The sequence below is a fragment of the Quercus suber genome, unplaced genomic scaffold (genome assembly GCF_002906115.3).
Source record: "Quercus suber isolate HL8 unplaced genomic scaffold, Cork oak 2.0 scaffold_232, whole genome shotgun sequence".
Taxonomy (NCBI): domain Eukaryota; kingdom Viridiplantae; phylum Streptophyta; class Magnoliopsida; order Fagales; family Fagaceae; genus Quercus; species Quercus suber.
The window spans coordinates 519,456-540,254 of record NW_027069689.1 but is presented as its reverse complement, the minus strand read 5'-3'; the positions used below and the strand labels follow the sequence as shown (position 1 = coordinate 540,254).

The 20,799-nt window shown below is 31.4% G+C and overlaps 3 protein-coding genes across 3 annotated transcripts; 1 reads left to right on the top strand and 2 right to left on the bottom strand.

The window, feature by feature from the left end:
• Window positions 1-5,688: 5,688 nt before the first annotated feature.
• Window positions 5,689-8,781, top strand: LOC111988458 (universal stress protein PHOS32). The gene is made up of 4 exons (XM_024020258.2): window positions 5,689-6,021; window positions 6,784-6,878; window positions 7,424-7,545; window positions 8,205-8,781. The coding sequence occupies exons 1-4, from the start codon at window positions 5,844-5,846 to the stop codon at window positions 8,284-8,286; spliced, it is 477 nt and encodes a 158-aa protein (XP_023876026.1). The 5' UTR covers window positions 5,689-5,843; the 3' UTR covers window positions 8,287-8,781.
• Window positions 8,782-10,358: 1,577 nt separating this feature from the next.
• On the bottom strand, window positions 10,359-13,654 carry LOC111988468 (translationally-controlled tumor protein homolog). The gene is made up of 5 exons (XM_024020269.2): window positions 13,517-13,654; window positions 11,689-11,762; window positions 11,263-11,391; window positions 11,014-11,171; window positions 10,359-10,722 (listed from the first exon to the last, which is right to left on the bottom strand). The coding sequence occupies exons 1-5, from the start codon at window positions 13,542-13,544 to the stop codon at window positions 10,605-10,607; spliced, it is 507 nt and encodes a 168-aa protein (XP_023876037.1). The 5' UTR covers window positions 13,545-13,654; the 3' UTR covers window positions 10,359-10,604.
• Window positions 13,655-15,061: 1,407 nt separating this feature from the next.
• On the bottom strand, window positions 15,062-17,507 carry LOC136070409 (translationally-controlled tumor protein homolog). Its single transcript, XM_065780314.1, has 3 exons — window positions 17,365-17,507; window positions 15,535-15,608; window positions 15,062-15,237 (listed from the first exon to the last, which is right to left on the bottom strand). Exons 1-3 carry the CDS (start codon window positions 17,390-17,392, stop codon window positions 15,091-15,093), a joined length of 249 nt encoding a protein of 82 aa, XP_065636386.1. The 5' UTR covers window positions 17,393-17,507; the 3' UTR covers window positions 15,062-15,090.
• Window positions 17,508-20,799: the final 3,292 nt, after the last annotated feature.

Here is a 20,799-nt window from a genome sequence, read left to right as displayed (position 1 = left end):
TTTTAAGAAATGAAAGTGTGAGTACGTAACTAAAATCTAAACCAATTATTGTAGAAGAGAATAGATGAATAAAAAAATTTAATATTATGAATTGGGTTAAAATGTATGTGAGAAGTTTTTATTAATTTTTATGAAGTTAAAGAAAAATAGCTTAAACAAAATGAAAAAATAATAATGAAGAAAGAATGCATACTTGTCATGGGATTCAGGCATTCACATATTGGAATAAACTTCACTTCAAAAAGGATATATATATATATATTTTTTAATATATAGGTAGAGTTTCATTTGATATAAAATTTAAATCCTATTGGAATTAAGATTTCTAATCAATTTGTTTGTTGCTATCTCATAAATCCCATAAAAAGTGGATTAAAAAAAAGGTCATATGAATAGATAGAAAAAGGAAAACATTTTTTTACTGAAAAAAGGAAACTTTTCTTTTATAACAAAAAAAAAAAAAAAAAAAAAGTCACGTGTGAAGAGGAAGATTTTGCTGTTGAATACGTTGCTCTTTTTCTTTTTCTTTTTTTGATGGGTATTTTTTTTTTACACGAAATAATATAATTTAAATTTTGAAAAAGGAATAGATGAAGATTGTTGTTGTTCTTGTTGTTTTTTTTGCACGTAGTAATATAATTTAAATAAAAAAAGGATTAGATGAAGAGTTTGAATTGTAATCAAATTAAAATTTTTATCAACTTATAAATTATAATAATAAAAGGATTAGATGAAGAGTTTGGATTGTAATCAAATTAAGATTTTTATCAATTTAGAAATTATAGGAAAAGAGGATAAGTTCAAAAAAAAAATTATATTAATTTTTTCAAAATTCTAGAAAAATTTATGCAATTTAGTGCAGCTACTTGGCACAATCCCGGTTTCTAAGTCCAACTTTTATTATATAGTATACGATTTGTGTGTGTGAAAAAATTTATCTTTATATATATGGTTTTTCATTTCTATTTTGGGTTTAGTTGAGCTCTTTAGTGCCCCCAATCTAAAACCCCAAATGCCCAAAAACCAATCTAAAACCCCAAAATCTTTCCTTATGGGCCTGACCTATAGGACTAAGATGAAATGCTATAAAACTCACAAATATATATACACACATGTAGTTATATATGTGTTTGCTTTTTTCTTGAAAATGAGAACAATGTTTTTTAGTATTTTGTGAGAGATAGCTATACTAGATTATAGGGAAATTCTTAATTCAATTTCTTTCCTAGATTTTTTTTAATATCATGAGTTTGTGTAGATACTGTCCTTTCATATAAAATTAAATAAGTCATATATCATATAGTATCTATAGGGATGATAGGCCTAGAAATGTATATTGGGCCATGGGCCCTGTCCAAGGACACCTAATAGTCCAAAGACAAGTAAACATTATCGTGGAAATGCACATTAGTGGATGAAGAAAGGGGTTTGGTCATGAGGTTCCAGGAAGGAGGTCCGAGGTCCGAGGACAAATGCCACCTCGGCTTAACAGTGTAGAGGTTAGAAGGATGGACCTGCCATCAAGAGCAACGTTCTGAACAGTTTTACTGGTAAGGGTAAGCTTTAGGAAGGGATAAGACAATGGGAAAGCAAGAAATATCTTAAAGAAAGCTGTTGTCACTGCATTAAATGCTCTGTAGTTAACTCTCTGACCGCATTAATGTGAAAGTGATACCTGAATAGTGATATTCAACCTTACAGCTACCTCTAAAAATTTCAAGAAGGTACTGATGGGACAAGGATAAAAGCTAGACATTTGATCAACACGTGGATGGCTGAGATGGAGCAAAGAAGGGTAATATAATGAAGAAAAATCCCATTTTAGAGGGGATTGGGGAATTTGTAAAGAAAACACAGTAGCATTGAGAACTGAAATTGTATCCAAGTCTAAGTATGATATAATCAAGAACTACTTTCCTCGGACTTAGTCGATGAAGACTTTCTTTGCGTAAAACTGGTTTTTCTTGGCTTTCCGATCATCTTCAATTCATTGTGAGTATGATATAGTTAATTGAAGTCTAGTTTTTAGCTGACTCTCTACAAATTCATTGTATTGGACTGGTTGGGCTTTAATCCATTTATTTGTTGGGCCAAGGATCCAAAAGCTCACCCATACATTATCTTATATATATATATTTAGCTTGTAATGAGATAATTTATACTTTATTGAAACTTTTAACTTCTTAAACTTTTGAAAATTTATTTATTTTTTTAAAATATGAATTTTATTTACCTCTCACAATAATAACAAACTATTGAATATACTAGATACTTAACATATACTAACCTCTAAGCACGCACTTACGGGCGTGGTTAGAGAATTCTATTTTTTAAGGGAATCATTAATACCATTGGGAAGATTATTTCCACCAAGGGAAATAGAATGTAAAAATAATTAATTAGAAGAGAAAAGATTTGTGCTAATTTTATTATTTTATTTTTTTTCCAAGAAACAAAACTTGATAACTAAAAGGGAAAAATGTTTCAAAACTAAAATCAAGTATGTGTGACAAATTAACAATAAATGTACAAAAGTGCATCTCAATGATGCCAATAGAAATATATAGTTTCGAAGAAATTTAAGACAATCCTTATTACAAACCATTTTCCACCGAATACGAAGCAAATAAAAATAAAAAATTAGATGATTAAAAGAATGTGCAAATAAAAATAAGAAATTAGATAATTAAAAGAATGTAAAAAAAAAAAAACCAGAGGTACTCACTAGTTGGTAGGATGCATTTATATGACATCTCATATTGTGCAAGATGACCACATGTTCGCTCAAATGGACTACAAAATAAGGCAAAATAAGAGTAAATCAAGGGTTAAATGTGATTAGTAATAGAGTATAGTAATGGTTTGAAGTAATTAATTAAAAGTAAAAATAATATGAAGAGTGGAAATTTTATTTATGATATGAAAAAAGGTACTTGAACAAATTATTGTGTAGTATAGATCTTGTTCTTCAAAATTCCTCAGGGAGATTTTTTTTTTTTTTTAATAAATTTTGAGAGGAAAAAAAGGTGAAGATATGTATTTGTGGGGGGGGGGAGGTTTTTTTTTGGGATAACCTAATTTTTTTTATTATAGGGAAACTTATCTAATTTTTGTGATAATTGTATAAGTTTTTTGATTAAAAAGAAGAAGAGAAAGCTAATTGTATAAGTTTATCTCTTAAAAGTTTTGAATTTGGTTTTCTAATCTTATGTATAAAAAATTAATTAATTAATTGGGTAATTGAAAAGGCGTAGGTTCAAACCGTTTTTGGTGGATTAAATTTTAGGTGGGAAGTTTATATATTTATTTTAAAATTTATCCTATCCAATTATGTTATAATGTTGAAACTTTTTTTTATATATACAAAATAGAAATTATACTTTAACCTAATCTAAGTTTATATATTAAAACTTTTTTGAGAATGAGATAATGTTGAAACTTGATTTTTTTTTTTTTTTTTTGGGATAGATTTTGATAAATTTTTTAAAGTGGAGACTTGTGTATAAACTATAAAGTGATAAACGTGTGTTTGAGGCAGGATTTTTGTTTTTTGTGTTTTTTTAAATAGATGGAGCTTTACGATATGTGGAGGAGAGAGCCAAATGTGGAAAATCCCTTTCTTTTGAATTTTTTTATATATCTAAAACTTAGAAAATTTTAAATTAGTACTTTTACTTTAGGCATCTAAAAGTAGAAGTCCAAATAAGGGAAGCCCCTTAAATAATGTGTGTGTTGGCTCCAAATTAAAAATTCAGCTTATTTTACTATTTAGCTTATTTTTGCTACTATTCATGAGTCTCATTGCACTTTTTAGTACTATTCATGACTTCTATTGTACTATTTTAGCTAACTTTTACTTTTATTTACAGTATTTTTAGTAAAAAATTTTCAGTTTCAACAAAATAAGCGGATTCCAACAGACCCATAATAGTATAGATTGGTAGATTTTTTTTTTATTTTTTTTTTTATGAAAGATTGGATAGATTTTGATAACTCTTTTGAAGTGGATAAAATGACAAATGTGTGTTTGTGGCTGGAATTTTTGTTTTTGTTTTTTAATCTTTTTTTTTTCAATACTAGGAGTTTTAAAATATGTGGAGGAGGGAGAGAAACATGGATGAAAAACTGTTTTTTTATTTTATTTTTATAAATAAAAAATTTAAGACTTTTTAAATTAGTAATTTTACTTTGGGCATTCAAAAGTAGGAGTTTAAATAGGAGAAACCCCATTATATAGTAGTATAGATAATAAATATTTGATAAAAAAATAACAAACTTACACACAAATGAAGAACGTTTAGGAAACAATTATTCTAATTAATCTCTAAAAACAATTGATTTTTTTTTTTCAATTGATATCTCATATAACTTTGCACACTATCCTATCCAAAAATACTAAAAAACAAGAAAAATAACAATAAATTGAAGAAAACAATATTTGATTACTCAAGAAAATAATAAAAGTTAAGCATATTAAACACACATTCCAAAAGGAGCATTATAGGAACTTTATTGACAAAAATAAAACTCCCCAGACAATATTTATTAATCATACCAAATAAGTATTTTATTTTGGATTTAACAATAAATTTTCTTAATCCATGTGTTGTAAGTATAATTGTATTAGAATCATTTAAAAAATTTCAAGTTTATTTTTACAAAAGTAATGACTTTGAGTGAAGTTTTTTATTTTTTTATTTTTTTTTATTATAAATTTTTAATAATCTATTTATAATCTTTTTTTTTATTATTATAATTGAATTATAACTACTTAAGAAATTTTAAGCAATATTTTCTTTTTTTATTTTTTTTTATTATAAATTTTTAATAATCTATTTATAATCTTTTTTTTTATTATTATAATTGAATTATAACTACTTAAGAAATTTTAAGCAATATTTTCATGAAAGTAATGAATTTGAGTGGAGCTTTTGGAAAATTATGCCCAAAAGAAATGTTAATTTTACAAAATAACATATATAAAGGGGGAGGGGGGGGGGTGTCTAGATTAGCAACCTAATACACTCCGTACAATTTTCCCTCAAAGAAAATATTATGACCATAATTTATTGCACAACTCTTACCACAATTTTTTATGTAGCGAGTTGTGAGTGATAGATAAAAAAATGGTATTAGGTTTATGTAAGTCAGTAAATTCACATCTCCACTATCCACAACTCGTCACGTGTCTGTTCAATAAATTATGGTCCTAGCCTATCCACAAACCGTCCATTTCTTACATTAACCGAGTCAAAGGCCAACTGTCTCCCGGCAATTGCGAGCATATTAACAAGAAACACAAGAAGTTCTTATCAGGGACATCCTACTCCCCCTACAACCTCATCTCCTTCATAAATCACCACCGTCAAAACCATCTCACATTATACAATGATACGAAATGTTGTTCCCACTCTTGTTATGTTAAAGAATATAGTTCTTTTATAACCATGCCATTTGCCAAAACTTTGGTCTCAAACTTTGGTCTCAATCTAATGATGTGTGATTGTTAGACTATCACTTTTACATTGACCTATCATTTTTTTTTCACCACTTATTGATGCAAATATCATTAAGTCAACAAACTTTATCTTAAGAACAGGGTGTTTAATTATAGAAGTATATCACTTTTTTTCCACCATTTATCTTTGTAAATATCATTGAGTCTGTAAACTTTCTCTTAAGAATAGGGTGTTCAGTTATAGAAGTACTGAAGAATAGTTAGAACTGGAAATAAATACAATTCTCAAGGCATGCAAAGCACTTTAACAAGAATTCATTCACATTTGTCAACCTAGAAAAGGAAGAGAAGGAGAGGGGAAGTTTAAATTGTTGTTTGTGCAACAATGGCAGAGACTCAGAAGCCAGTGATTTTGGTGGCTGTGGATGAAAGTGAACATAGCTTCCTTGCTTTGAAGTGGGCATTGGATCATTTTTTTGTTTCTAAGGAGACCCATAAATTCAAGCTCATTATCGTTCATGCTGTAGTTTCGCCCGCTTCTTACCTAGGAATGGCTGAAGTTGGTAAAGTTAATCCGTTTCTATTTTGTGTGTTTCTTGGTTTTGTTTATTAGGAAGCCCCCATTAAAAGACTATAGAAGCAATAGAGTCCATTCTTTTTATGTAATAGTGATTTTCATTAATTAATTTCCTGTGAGAAGAAAAGATGGTGATTCAAAGTCTAGTGATTTTCATCAATCAATACTTTGCTGCTAACAAAAACACACTAAAATGATAAGTTTGTTTATTTATTTATTGATAATTTGATTGTTACAATGTAGAAAAAGATTTGAACTCTAGACATCTATGATGAAAATATAAAAAAGTGTCGGGTTCAAAAAAAATAAAATGAAAAAAAAAAGTGTCAATTAAATTACAAATATTTAGAATCTTATTAAACATGTTAAATTTACGACTTATTAATATACATAAGCATTTAAACATAATTTTAAACATTATCTTAGGGTGGGATGTTGCCTTATTAATTAAATTAATTTCCTTTCAATTATGGTATTGATGCCTTAAAAAAACTGGTATTGACAAAATTGACGTAGCATCATTCTATGATTTCTTGCTTTGTGGTTAGCTAATTTACATGTGAGCACTGCAATTCGGGTCAATGAGTTGGAACCATGTATAGATGTTGATTGTTTTGCTACGTGCTCTAATTGTTTTTGGATTTCTTTTGCTTTATATTTTCCAGGGTTGAACAAATTACAAATATCAAGAGTTACAAGTTGTTTTTGTACAATAACTGAATTCAATCTTTGACGTTCTCTTTAACAGGAACCGCTGAATTTGTAAAGGTTTTGGACTCAGATTTGAGGAGGTCAGCTGCTATTACCATTCAGAAGGCTAAGGACATCTGCAGCAGTAAATCGGTAACAATCACATATATAGTACAATCGATTAGGATCACATCTTATAAAGTAGAACTCATTTATTCAAGTCTTTCCCTTTTCTCAATTTGGGGACAGTTTCGTGTGCATAAAAATAAGAAAATGCTAAAACTACTAAAAATATTTATTTAAAAAAAAAAAAAAACTAGTCACTGATATAATAAATTTTTTATATAAATTTTTTTGTGATTAATAATACATTAGTGTGTAAGATTTATGTAATAAGAATTATAGTATCTGCTTAACAAAAGAAATAAAAATAAAAGATCAATTGTTATTGAACCGGCTGTGACTTACACGGTTGAGTGAGTGTCATGTTGCTGCTAACCTTTGTAAATGACACTAATTGTATGCAAGGCCTGCATAATTACACTCAAAATGATCTTTCTAGATACTAAATAATTGACATAGGATTATTGGAGAATTGGAGCCTATAGGCGGGCCAGACCTTCTAGAATGAAGTTTTGCATTATGGTAAGAATTATTGTTATAGCTAATAGAATTAATGAATTAAAATTTCTGTGCAGGTTGATGATGTGTCAACTGAAGTGAATCAAGGAGATCCCCGGAATGTTTTGTGTGAGGCTATAGATAAACACCATGCATCTATTTTGGTAATGGGCAGTCATGGTTATGGAGCAATTAAAAGGTACAATTCTATAGCACCCAGTTACCAACTACATTATGACTATAATGTACATTTCTAGGTTTTTGTGCTAATTTGGTGCAAAGCAATGCCTTTCATAAGTTTTAAAATTGATTCCACAAGGAACTCAAAGTCCAAACTCTCTTTCTGCATCTAGAGCTCATTGGGTACAACTATTGAACATTTCATGTTGGTATAATGGTATTTGAAGTATTGTTTTTAGTACAAGGAGTTAGCTTACTAAGAGCAGGTATAAAAGTTTTCATACATTCATTCAACTGGGAAATGAAATCATTATTGGCTGCTAACATCATATATATATTGAGAACAATATCGGTGGCATTGTTTAATCTAGCAATTTGGCACGGATTGCATCTTGTCAACATTTCATAGGTTATGTGTAAAGATGAAATCTCCATTCATTTTATAGTAGACTTTGGTGTCACTTCCCTTGATAATAATAACCATGACTCCACTCCCTTACCTAGAAAATAAAACGAAAAAGAAACTAATAAAAAACTGAAAAATCCATTCCCTATGCATATAGCCTAATGAGTAATTCCATATGGACGGTAGAATTGGCCCTGCTTCCATTCATGCACAAGTCTATGAGATGCAAATTCTATTCGGTCTATGTGATGCAAATTCTTTTCTCTTTGCAGGGCGGTTCTAGGCAGTGTCAGTGATTACTGTGCTCATCATGGTCACTGCAATGTGATAATTATTAAGAAGCTCCAGCACTGAACCAGTATTTAGGCTACCTAATAAGGAATATTTACTAATTTCACATATATTATATTGAATTCTTGTCTCTTGTTACAATTCCATTTGTAAGGTTTTGTGTGCCTTTTTTTTTATGAATAAAAAATGAATAAGGGGAGTGACTTGAGTTGGCATTCTTCACTTAGGCGTGATTATAGTAACACCTTACCTGTTGAGTCCAAGCTTGCTAGGCTAAGAGATCTGGATGAGCCATAACTGTGTACCCAGCCCCATTGAGGATGCTAGTGAGTATGAGTTGAGAGCATAGAGTTATTTCTTAAGTGCTTCCCATTGTGGAACTCAAACCTGAGACATTTACCTCCCAAACCCTTAGAAGTGAGAGATCATAACCACTAGACCAAACACCCCGGTGGTGCACCTTATTTACTGCAATTTTGGTGCAGATTTCATGCAATAAATCCATCTACTTAGATTAAATTGTCTATTCTCTTTGTATGTGTACCTTTTATGTGTGTAATTATGGTACAAAGTGTCGAAGTGCCCAGTGAAGACCTATTTTCAATCTATACAATTCGGCGATCAATTGATCATTGTCCTTTATTCAGTAGTCACCAAAAGCGTCAAACGGTCATGCAAACATGAAATACCAAAGCAATAACCTTGTAAAATATAGGCAGCCACTTGAGACAAACCTTTTTGTTAGGAAATTGTGAGTAGTTTAAGTAGTAGATATAGACATAGCCAATTTGTTTTAATTACTTCACTGCTTCACAGAACGAGAAGGCCTTAAAACACACATTAAGAGTCACAAAGACAATAAATCAATTGCTACCATTGTATAAACTTCGATGCACTGCCTTGCCTTAAAATTGATTCTTAGACTTAAAATTTGTAATTTACCCTATTATCTGTTACAAAATATCATATTGCTGTTAACTCATCTAAAAACAACATTTTTTTGTCCTCTATTTCTTAGTACAACGGATTAACAACAGATGCTGACAGAAAGTATACACTATACACATTGTTAATTGTTATAGTTGATTATGTAGACTGAAAATTTTCATGGACAAGAAACCATGGCACAAACAATTTGAATATAACCACCGCCCATGTTGGGCGAAGAGATATCTCCCCTTGCCATTGCCATGAGAGCTTGGGGGTTTTCCATGGACTTGCTATGTCGAACCTGGGGGTGGGTTTGAGGTGGTGTTTAGTATGCATTAGGATTTTTAAGCTAGCTCAGAAAGAAAAGAAATATGAACATAGTGGCCACTTAAAACTCCTCTACTGCGACTAATTATTTTATTGAAAATGTCACAAGATTCTCTAATTTCAAACTATAAAATTAAATTTACACATTTCAAAAATTAATCAACAGAACCGAGAAATACAGTTTTTCTCCAGCATACTACTACAGAATACACATTGGCTACTGCGCAGCATACCAACCCTCTTAGGCTCTTACTAACGAAAATGGTTCTACTCTATAGCTTGGTTCACGGTCATAAAAGATATGTTTGAAGTCATATCCACACTTGTAATAGGTTTGAAGTGAAAAGATTTGACTTTCTGCAAAGAACAAGAATACAACTGTTCAGTGTCATTATAAACCAATCTTGACAAACATTGTTAAAAGTATTGATTAACTGATTAAATTTATCATATCCTAATAGCTTAAATTTTTAAAACAATAAGTAATTTAATATAATATCAGAGCATAAGATAAGATCCTGAGTACACGTGAGAGAGAGTGTTAGAAACTTAGAAGTATTGATTAAATTATTAAATTTACTATATCCTAATAGCTTAAACTTTTGAGATAATCGGTAATTTAACATGCTACTTCAACTATGAATCAAATTCAATACATAGACATTATAACTAACCATCTCTAATCAACAAATTGAAGTTTAGTTCAATATTTTACAAATTTGGCAGACAAGTTCTTTAAAATATTATTATATACTATTCTAGCGGGCAACAAATTTGCCAACAAACCTCCTTAACCTACAGTTACCCTGGTAATGACGTTATATAGAGAAAGATCATCATATGCAAAGATGATAGAACAGGTAAAGAACCAATCAATCTTTAAATAAGCCACTCCTATGATAGTTTATTTCTATAACTTATTTGTTTCTTCAACTGAATTGAAACATAAATACCCACTAAATCAGAAAGTCACATTATAATAAGAAAATACCCATTAAAACCAGAACAAAACAATAGACACGAGGCCTTAATGTCAACAGAACAAACGGCAAAAATAGAAAAACCAACAGTAATAGAAACTACGGTTACAGAAACAACTGCTTCGAAGCCAGCAACACCACTTTTTAGCACTTGATCTCCTTCAAACCATGGGCAAAGTACAAAAATGTTGGGTCAGTGGCACCTTCCTTGTAATAGGCAAATACAAGACCACCATCATCATGCATGCTCTCCCCCACGAAACTGCAAAAGTTCCCAAGTTGTTAGGCATCTTTTGAGCTATTTAAGTTTTGCCCATAAAATGCATACATTAACATAAGCAAAAAGTTTATAACATTAAGTTATAAACTTGAGACAAACCATCTTTAACGTTACATGCAGAAAAAGTTGAGACAAACCAAAATTGCATAGGGGTTAACATAATCGACAGCTAACACAAATCACACCAGGGGAAAAAAAAAAAGCGTAATGAGACAAGAAGTGGGAATAAGTCAATGACAATGATTAAGAGCATCAAACAGAAGAAACACTTACAATTGGAGGTCACTGAGCTTCGAAAGCAGGAACTTGGTTGCTCCCTCAATGTTCTTCTTAAAGATATCTTGTTGCTCCCCTTCAAGCTTGGGTGTCAACAACTTGATATATCTCTTCATGAATGTGACAAATTGCTTCTTATCAAAAGAAGGTTGCTCCTGTAAGCATGCGATAATAAATGTCAGAAGCTGTTTTGCAAGGAAACAAACAAAAATAATGATATGACATGCACTAGTGGGCATGACTAACCTGAAGCCTAAAGGTGTCAACAATGTCAACAACCTTAACAGCCTGGTCATCAACACCCTCATCATCTTCTCCACCTTCAGCAGAAGGGTTTGCACCAATGTCTACATCAACAGCACCTTGAACAACCCACTGCATGGAAAAGACATTGAATCATTAATAAATTGAATCCCACTCTCTGCGAACATATATTACTGAATATGACATAATTATTGAGTAAATCCAAAAATATAGCAAACTACAATAAATTAATAACCAATGATCATGAAACCTCCAAATCAAGCCCACAGCATCATTCCCTTTTAGTTTTAGAAATATATAACAGCATAGAAGGATAATTGAAACAGTCATATTAGAAGCTTTACTAGCATAAAAAGCAGTGACATTTGGTTTCAAGAAATTCAAAGTAAAGCTTGAGAAAAAACTAACCTTTCCCTCAACTTCCCACAGAATTCCATTCTGAATTTCCTTGTATGGAAACGAGTCCGAGAGCAGCTCATCACCTGATATAAATGAACAAATTTTAGACAGTCAAACAACCAGCGACGATGACTGAAAAAAATTTAGCATTTCATTAGTCACCAATCCTTTTGTTAATCAGAATCATCCACCCTAAACTATAGACAAATTAGCAATGGACACCCCAAACTCCAAAACTTTTGCAATCAACACTCTAATTCGATGTTAATTTGCAATGTTCACCCCCAATTCAATGGGTAACCATCCATCCTAAATTACGAGAGCATTTGCAACGTATCCCACTAACACAAAAGTTCTTGAAAAATTAGGACACTATACAACAATCAAATTTTTTTTTTGATAGGTATCCAACAATCAACTAATTAACATATACCTTTATGTATATCTTATTTATGGGAAAATTGCACATGGAACTCCCTTACTTTCCAAAATAAACTACACCCCATTAAACTCAGTAACATAAATTGACAAAGTTAAGCATTTACCCTCCCTTGTTTGATTTAATGCATTAAATCTTATGATGAAAGTTCTTATGAACAAATTCCCAGTTTTATAGTTTTCCAAACATAAGTTGAAAGGTCTTTCTACTTCCAGTAAAATTGATATCCATCAAATACCCTATTTATTTAGTTTGCAAATCATCCTATTATAATGTTGCAGCCAAACAAATATCATATGAAAGCCATAATGTGCTACATAATTTGATGGTACCACACAGTATTGTATTATGCTTTTTGATATTTGATAATATTGTATTATGTACCCAACTAATGTGCCCATAACCATAAGGTCAGTGAAAATAAGACCATTGGTTGAGTAAGTTGGGAAATCCTAGAATATAAAAATATACAAACTAGAATTTCAATGTTACTATCGCAAACGAAGAAATTGCCTCAGAACATTGGTCAAAAAGACGGTTTTGGGACAGAGTGCGTTTGCTAATGTTACAAATATATTACTCAAATCACATTTCACAAACTAAAAAGTTAAAATAACAGAACCAAAATGAAAATCTCTTGGAAAAATATATGGATGTGCCAGTAATAAAAGGGCCCGAACTATCACAAAAAAGGTCAAGTTCAGGCGAGTGATACTGGCGAGTTGAATATCGCAAGTTTTGTGTAAAATAATTGACTGGATCGTCGCGGTAGTAAACCGAGATCCAATCAAGAAGCTGTACCTTGCTTTCTTCACTTCCTATTATTTGCTTCAAAGATAAGTGAAATTTTCCCTTTATTCTAAGTTTTGAAAATACATGACTATCCAAATCTTTAAAAACATATCTAAAACCAAAGAATTTTAAAAAAAAAATTCCTCACTTAGAGTGCTAATGCTTCTTACTTCTTAGGCTGCAATTAAACCCTAAATTAATCTATCATAAAATAAATAAAAAATTAAAAAAAAAAAACCCACAAATCCAACCAGTCATGTATACACAATCATTATCAGTCTAAGGAAAACATTAAACATGCATAGAATACAAAAAGGGCATGATCTAATTAGCAAATTCACCTAAATAAAATAACTAGGAACCAGAATTATTTAAACACAGTGTGGATCAGTCAGTTTAGCTTGTTAACAGTGAAACAGTGACTAAAATTAAGTTCTAGATCCACAATCTTATACAACCAATACTAAAAACAACAACTAAGTACTAGATCTAAAATCTATAGCACATAATAAGAAAACATAATTTAAACAATACAGCTTCACTTACAAAAACACAGATCTAAATCATCAGAGAAGTAAAAGTAAAAGATGGTGGGGGAAAGAGTACCTGTGAGGAGGTCCTGGTAAACCAACATGCTTGCTCAAACTCTCGGATCGTTCCAAACAAAGAATTGAGAGAGAGAGAGAGAGACACACTCAGAGAGCGAGCAACCTAGAGAGAGAGAGGGAGGGACTCTGAGAGCCGAGGACAATAAGTATTTATAGGCCGAGGGTTTGGCCGAGGACGAAGTGGCTGCGTTGGACTTTCGGTGTTTTATATTTACGAGGAAAGGACTTGTCTTTGTGAATAATGACCAATGGGTCCTTTTTCTTTGTTTGGGCCTTGGGGATTTTAATTGGGCTCTCGGCCCATTTTAGTGAAATTTTGCTCTTTGGTTTTAAGAAAGGCTGTATTTTCATCAAAGATGGTTTTGTATGTGGGCTTTGTTGGCAATCCAGGAAGTGGTTAACTTAATCAAAAAGTGAAAAGGAAGAGGTTAACTTGGGCTTGGCATATGTGGTTTTCGAAGAAAGCTTCCCATCAGTGATTTTGGGCTTGGCAACTTCTGAATGAATTTCTGGAAGTGAACCGGGAGATGATAGGATTGTTAAAGTCACATTTTTCTTTATTCTTGGGTCAAAAATTTGATAATTACAACAAAAGATAGAGTAAATGTTATATAGGTTTTGAAATTCATTTTAGTTTGACCCAATATTCTCAACTCATATCCAATTATGTCAAACTCACATGGCTCGTCCCATTTGTAAGGTAAAATGCAACTTTTTTAGAGCATGTTTGGATTGAGAGAGAGTAGAGTAGCCGCCAAAAATTATGCTAATTTTTAGCAAACTTTGTCTACTTTTTCTCAATTCAAATAGACCATCAGGGTTGACAAATTCGATGGATTGTGTAGTAGTGATCCCAATTATATTAACTAGCCTCTGAGCACACACTCACACGCGTGCTCAAAGACCCTTCTATTTTTTAAGTAAAAGTTAATAATTTACATTTATTGTAATTTGGGATTACCATATTTTTCAATCACAAAAAAGCCTGTAAAATAATTAGTCAAACTCAATAACCACAAAAAAAAAAAAAAAAAAGAGAGAGAAAAATATATGTCATTCCCACTCTTTGAAAAAGAATTCGCACCAAAGTGAAACAATTAGAGAAAATATTAAACACTTATCAAACCGACCAAATAAAAAAAGATAAGACAGAAAAAGATAAAAAATAATGATATTGAAAAAATGATGATAACAAAGTAAAGAAATCAAATATAAACCAAATACAAGAAAGAAAATACTGAATGACAACTCATAAAAATAAAAGCAATTGATTTGCTGTAGGTTCCCTCTTTGCAGCAAATAAAAGAAAATGTAATACGTAAGCTTTTAGAAATAATGAAGAAAAGATAACAAAGCAAAGGCAAAGTAACGTATTAGAAGACTGTTGATTTGTTTTTTTTTTTTTTTTTAAATAAAAAAACTAAAACATAAAAGATCAATATACATTCACGGAAAATAGTTATTAGAATGAAAGAGTATTTTTCTCAAAAAAAAACAANCTGTAAGCATGCGATAATAAATGTCAGTAGCTGTTTTGCAAGGAAACAAACAAAAATAATGATATGACATGCACTAGTGGGCATGACTAACCTGAAGCCTAAAGGTGTCAACAATGTCAACAACCTTAACAGCCTGGTCATCAACACCCTCATCATCTTCTCCACCTTCAGCAGAAGGGTTTGCACCAATGTCTACATCAACAGCACCTTGAACAACCCACTGCATGGAAAAGACATTGAATCATTAATAAATTGAATCCCACTCTCTGCGAACATATATTACTGAATATGACATAATTATTGAGTAAATCCAAAAATATAGCAAACTACAATAAATTAATAACCAATGATCATGAAACCTCCAAATCAAGCCCACAGCATCATTCCCTTTTAGTTTTAGAAATATATAACAGCATAGAAGGATAATTGAAACAGTCATATTAGAAGCTTTACTAGCATAAAAAGCAGTGACATTTGGTTTCAAGAAATTCAAAGTAAAGCTTGAGAAAAAACTAACCTTTCCCTCAACTTCCCACAGAATTCCATTCTGAATTTCCTTGTATGGAAACGAGTCCGAGAGCAGCTCATCACCTGATATAAATGAACAAATTTTAGACAGTCAAACAACCAGCGACGATGACTGAAAAAAATTTAGCATTTCATTAGTCACCAATCCTTTTGTTAATCAGAATCATCCACCCTAAACTATAGACAAATTAGCAATGGACACCCCAAACTCCAAAACTTTTGCAATCAACACTCTAATTCGATGTTAATTTGCAATGTTCACCCCCAATTCAATGGGTAACCATCCATCCTAAATTACGAGAGCATTTGCAACGTATCCCACTAACACAAAAGTTCTTGAAAAATTAGGACACTATACAACAATCAAATTTTTTTTTGATAGGTATCCAACAATCAACTAATTAACATATACCTTTATGTATATCTTATTTATGGGAAAATTGCACATGGAACTCCCTTACTTTCCAAAATAAACTACACCCCATTAAACTCAGTAACATAAATTGACAAAGTTAAGCATTTACCCTCCCTTGTTTGATTTAATGCATTAAATCTTATGATGAAAGTTCTTATGAACAAATTCCCAGTTTTATAGTTTTCCAAACATAAGTTGAAAGGTCTTTCTACTTCCAGTAAAATTGATATCCATCAAATACCCTATTTATTTAGTTTGCAAATCATCCTATTATAATGTTGCAGCCAAACAAATATCATATGAAAGCCATAATGTGCTACATAATTTGATGGTACCACACAGTATTGTATTATGCTTTTTGATATTTGATAATATTGTATTATGTACCCAACTAATGTGCCCATAACCATAAGGTCAGTGAAAATAAGACCATTGGTTGAGTAAGTTGGGAAATCCTAGAATATAAAAATATACAAACTAGAATTTCAATGTTACTATCGCAAACGAAGAAATTGCCTCAGAACATTGGTCAAAAAGACGGTTTTGGGACAGAGTGCGTTTGCTAATGTTACAAATATATTACTCAAATCACATTTCACAAACTAAAAAGTTAAAATAACAGAACCAAAATGAAAATCTCTTGGAAAAATATATGGATGTGCCAGTAATAAAAGGGCCCGAACTATCACAAAAAAGGTCAAGTTCAGGCGAGTGATACTGGCGAGTTGAATATCGCAAGTTTTGTGTAAAATAATTGACTGGATCGTCGCGGTAGTAAACCGAGATCCAATCAAGAAGCTGTACCTTGCTTTCTTCACTTCCTATTATTTGCTTCAAAGATAAGTGAAATTTTCCCTTTATTCTAAGTTTTGAAAATACATGACTATCCAAATCTTTAAAAACATATCTAAAACCAAAGAATTTTAAAAAAAAAATTCCTCACTTAGAGTGCTAATGCTTCTTACTTCTTAGGCTGCAATTAAACCCTAAATTAATCTATCATAAAATAAATAAAAATTAAAAAAAAAAAACCCACAAATCCAACCAGTCATGTATACACAATCATTATCAGTCTAAGGAAAACATTAAACATGCATAGAATACAAAAAAGGCATGCAGTATCTAATTAGCAAATTCACCTAAATAAAATAACTAGGAACCAGAATTATTTAAACACAGTGTGGATCAGTCAGTTTAGCTTGTTAACAGTGAAACAGTGACTAAAATTAAGTTCTAGATCCACAATCTTATACAACCAATACTAAAAACAACAACTAAGTACTAGATCTAAAATCTATAGCACATAATAAGAAAACATAATTTAAACAATACAGCTTCACTTACAAAAACACAGATCTAAATCATCAGAGAAGTAAAAGTAAAAGATGGTGGGGGAAAGAGTACCTGTGAGGAGGTCCTGGTAAACCAACATGCTTGCTCAAACTCTCGGATCGTTCCAAACAAAGAATTGAGAGAGAGAGAGAGAGAGAGACACACTCAGAGAGCGAGCAACCTAGAGAGAGAGAGGAGGGACTCTGAGAGCTGAGGACAATAAGTATTTATAGGCCGAGGGTTTGGCCGAGGACGAAGTGGCTGGTTGGACTTTCGGTGTTTTATATTTACGAGGAAAGGACTTGTCTTTGTGAATAATGACCAATGGGTCCTTTTTCTTTGTTTGGGCCTTGGGATTTTAATTGGGCTCTCGGCCCATTTTAGTGAAATTTTGCTCTTTGGTTTTAAGAAAGGCTGTATTTTCATCAAAGATGGTTTTGTATGTGGGCTTTGTTGGCAATCCAGGAAGTGGTTAACTTAATCAAAAAGTGAAAAGGAAGAGGTTAACTTGGGCTTGGCATATGTGGTTTTCGAAGAAAGCTTCCCATCAGTGATTTTGGGCTTGGCAACTTCTGAATGAATTTCTGGAAGTGAACCGGGAGATGATAGGATTGTTAAAGTCACATTTTTCTTTATTCTTGGGTCAAAAATTTGATAATTACAACAAAAGATAGAGAAATGTTATATAGGTTTTGAAATTCATTTTAGTTTGACCCAATATTCTCAACTCATATCCAATTAGTCAAACTCACATGGCTCGTCCATTGTTAAGGTAAAATGCAACTTTTTAGAGCATTTTGGATTGAGAGAGAGTAGAGTAGGCGCCAAAAATTATGCTAATTTTTAGCAAACTTTCTACTTTCTCAATTCAAATAGACCATCAAGGTTGACAAATTCGATGGATTGTGTAGTAGTGATCCCAATTATATTAACTAGCCTCTGAGCACCATTAGCGCTGCTCAAGACCCTTCTATTTTTAGATAAAAGTTAATAATTTACATTATTTAATTTGGATTACCATATTTTTCAATCACAAAAAAGCTGTAAAATAATTTGTCAAACTCATAAACACAAAAAAAAAAAAAAAAAAAAGAGAAAAATATATGTCATTCCATCTTTGAAAAAGAATTCGCACCAAGTGAAACAATTAGAGAATATTTAAACACTATCAAAGACCAAATAAAAAAAGAGAAGACAGAAAAAGAAAAAAATAATGATATTGAAAAATGATGATAACAAAGTAAAGAAATCAAATATAAACCAAATACAAGAAAGAAATACTGAATGACAACTCATAAAAATAAAACAAATACAAGAGAGAGATATGCTACTACATCCATAAATTTTATTAGAGAAATCTTAAGTAACATGTTGTTATTGACTGTTATTGGTGGGTAAAAAGTAATTTAGTAGTGGGTTCAAATTAGAACTAGCAACAACTTAACACCTAGAATTTATTATGAAAATATTGTGAATATAACACTTCTTAAAAAAACGCAATACAAAAAATTTCACAACAATTGAGTTGGAAAATTTGTATTAGTTCTCATCAAAATCCATTATTAACATCATATTTTATTTACCACTATCAATCTGCCACATTAACAAGTATAAAATGTTTTGTCAAATTTTTGTATCTATAGACTTTCTAAAAAAAAAAACTATGTGGTTAATTAATAATTTTGCTTCTAAAACAAGATAATAGAGTTTAAGTAATATTTAATTGTTTTTAAGTCATATTTAAATTTATAAAAAATCTCAATTTAGTTTTCGCCTAAAGACCCTAAATGCATCAAGCCACCTTGATGGCACTTAGTAGGCCAGTTTGGCTTCCTCTCTGGCGGCCACTTGCCTTACGTTATCCACGCTATACTCCCACTCCAAGCTATGCCTGCAGGGCAAGATACATTGCAATTTCAAGTGTGGTTCACCTTATAGGACATTCATCAATTGTAGTTTTGTGGGGCCTCAAGTGAATGTAATAAAGAGTAGTAATAACAATAGTAATAGTAGTTTTTTTTTTTTTGGGTGATAAGTTTGATGGTTACATTAAAGGAGGGGGATTTGAACCCTTATGTCTTTCTTGGAAATACTTAGAGATATTAGTTGAGCTATAAGACTCTTAATTATAAAAGTAAATAATTATAAAAATATAATTGGTGTTTATGTTAGTAAAAAATTTATATCATTTTTATTATATAATGTGGAAGGGAGGATTTAAACCCTAGTACTTTTAATAAGGGAGAGTAGACTATGTCACTAAACTACAATATTTTTAGCTATGTGGTTTTTTTTTTAAGAGAAAAAAAAAAATCAAAGAATGTGATTACAACTTTAATCATGGATTCAAAAGAATCAAAACGTAGACATATGAGAGACTTGTTTATTGTATGCATGCTTCACACATATTTAGCTCCATTCTTTTGTTGGCCATTTATGCTATTGGATGTTTCAAATTAAATATAATTCTCGTTTAAAAAAAATATAAATGAAAGCAATTTTAATAATTTTAGAACTTACAGTTGATTTTGTAAGGTAGGAATTTGTTCCCCCCACATCTGATTGTATCCTACCGCGGTGCCTGGCGCGGTGCGGTTTTGTCCTCGTCCCCGAGTGCAGGCACGAGCAAGCAAGCGCCTAGCTTGGACTTGTACTCGTCGCGTGAGTAGTGGTACACTACCCAAGCTCCTGAAGCGTTATAAAGGGTAGTGGGGCGCTCTCTCTAACCGATGTGGGACTCGACGAGTACAAGTCCAAGCTAGACGCTTGCTTGCTCGTGCCTGCACTCGGGGACGAGGACCAAACCGCACCGCGCCAGGCACCGCGGTAGGATACAATCAGATGTGGGGGGAACAAATTCCTACCTTACAGATTTAATTTAAAAAGTTTAATTAAAAAAAAAAAAGTACTTTTGTAAACATCCATATCAATTAAAAAGATCTTCTCAAAAAAAAAAAAAAAAAATCTATTCAAGAGACAATGTATCAATGATGTCTTGAATGTTCGAAACAAGAAAAATAAAAATGAAATTAATTAATAACTATGTAGCTAACTGCCCCGACTTCACAACATATTCATTACATATTAAGGTTACGGTTGTATGTGGTTGCTTATATTATATTGAGTTGAACTTTTGTTTCCAAAAAAAAATATTGAGTTGACTTTTTTATTTTTTTAGAAAGTATATTGAGTTGACTTGTGAGTGGTGTCATATAGAATTTATTGTTAGGGAATTACAAACTACTATTGTTGCTTTCAATGATGATAAGTCTCCTATCAAAAAAAAAAAAATGATAAGTCATTAATTAATTATTGCTATAAATAGGTTTAGTTGAATATTTGGAAGAATGACCAAACCTTATTGACTTTACTAGTTTACTTACGTAGTTTACTAGTCAATTACTAATGAGTTCTTGACAGTTTTTTTTTTTTTTTTTTTTTGAGAAAGGAGTTCTTGACAGTTGACATACACTAGAATGAGTATTGAATTGTCTTGCACAAGCACAA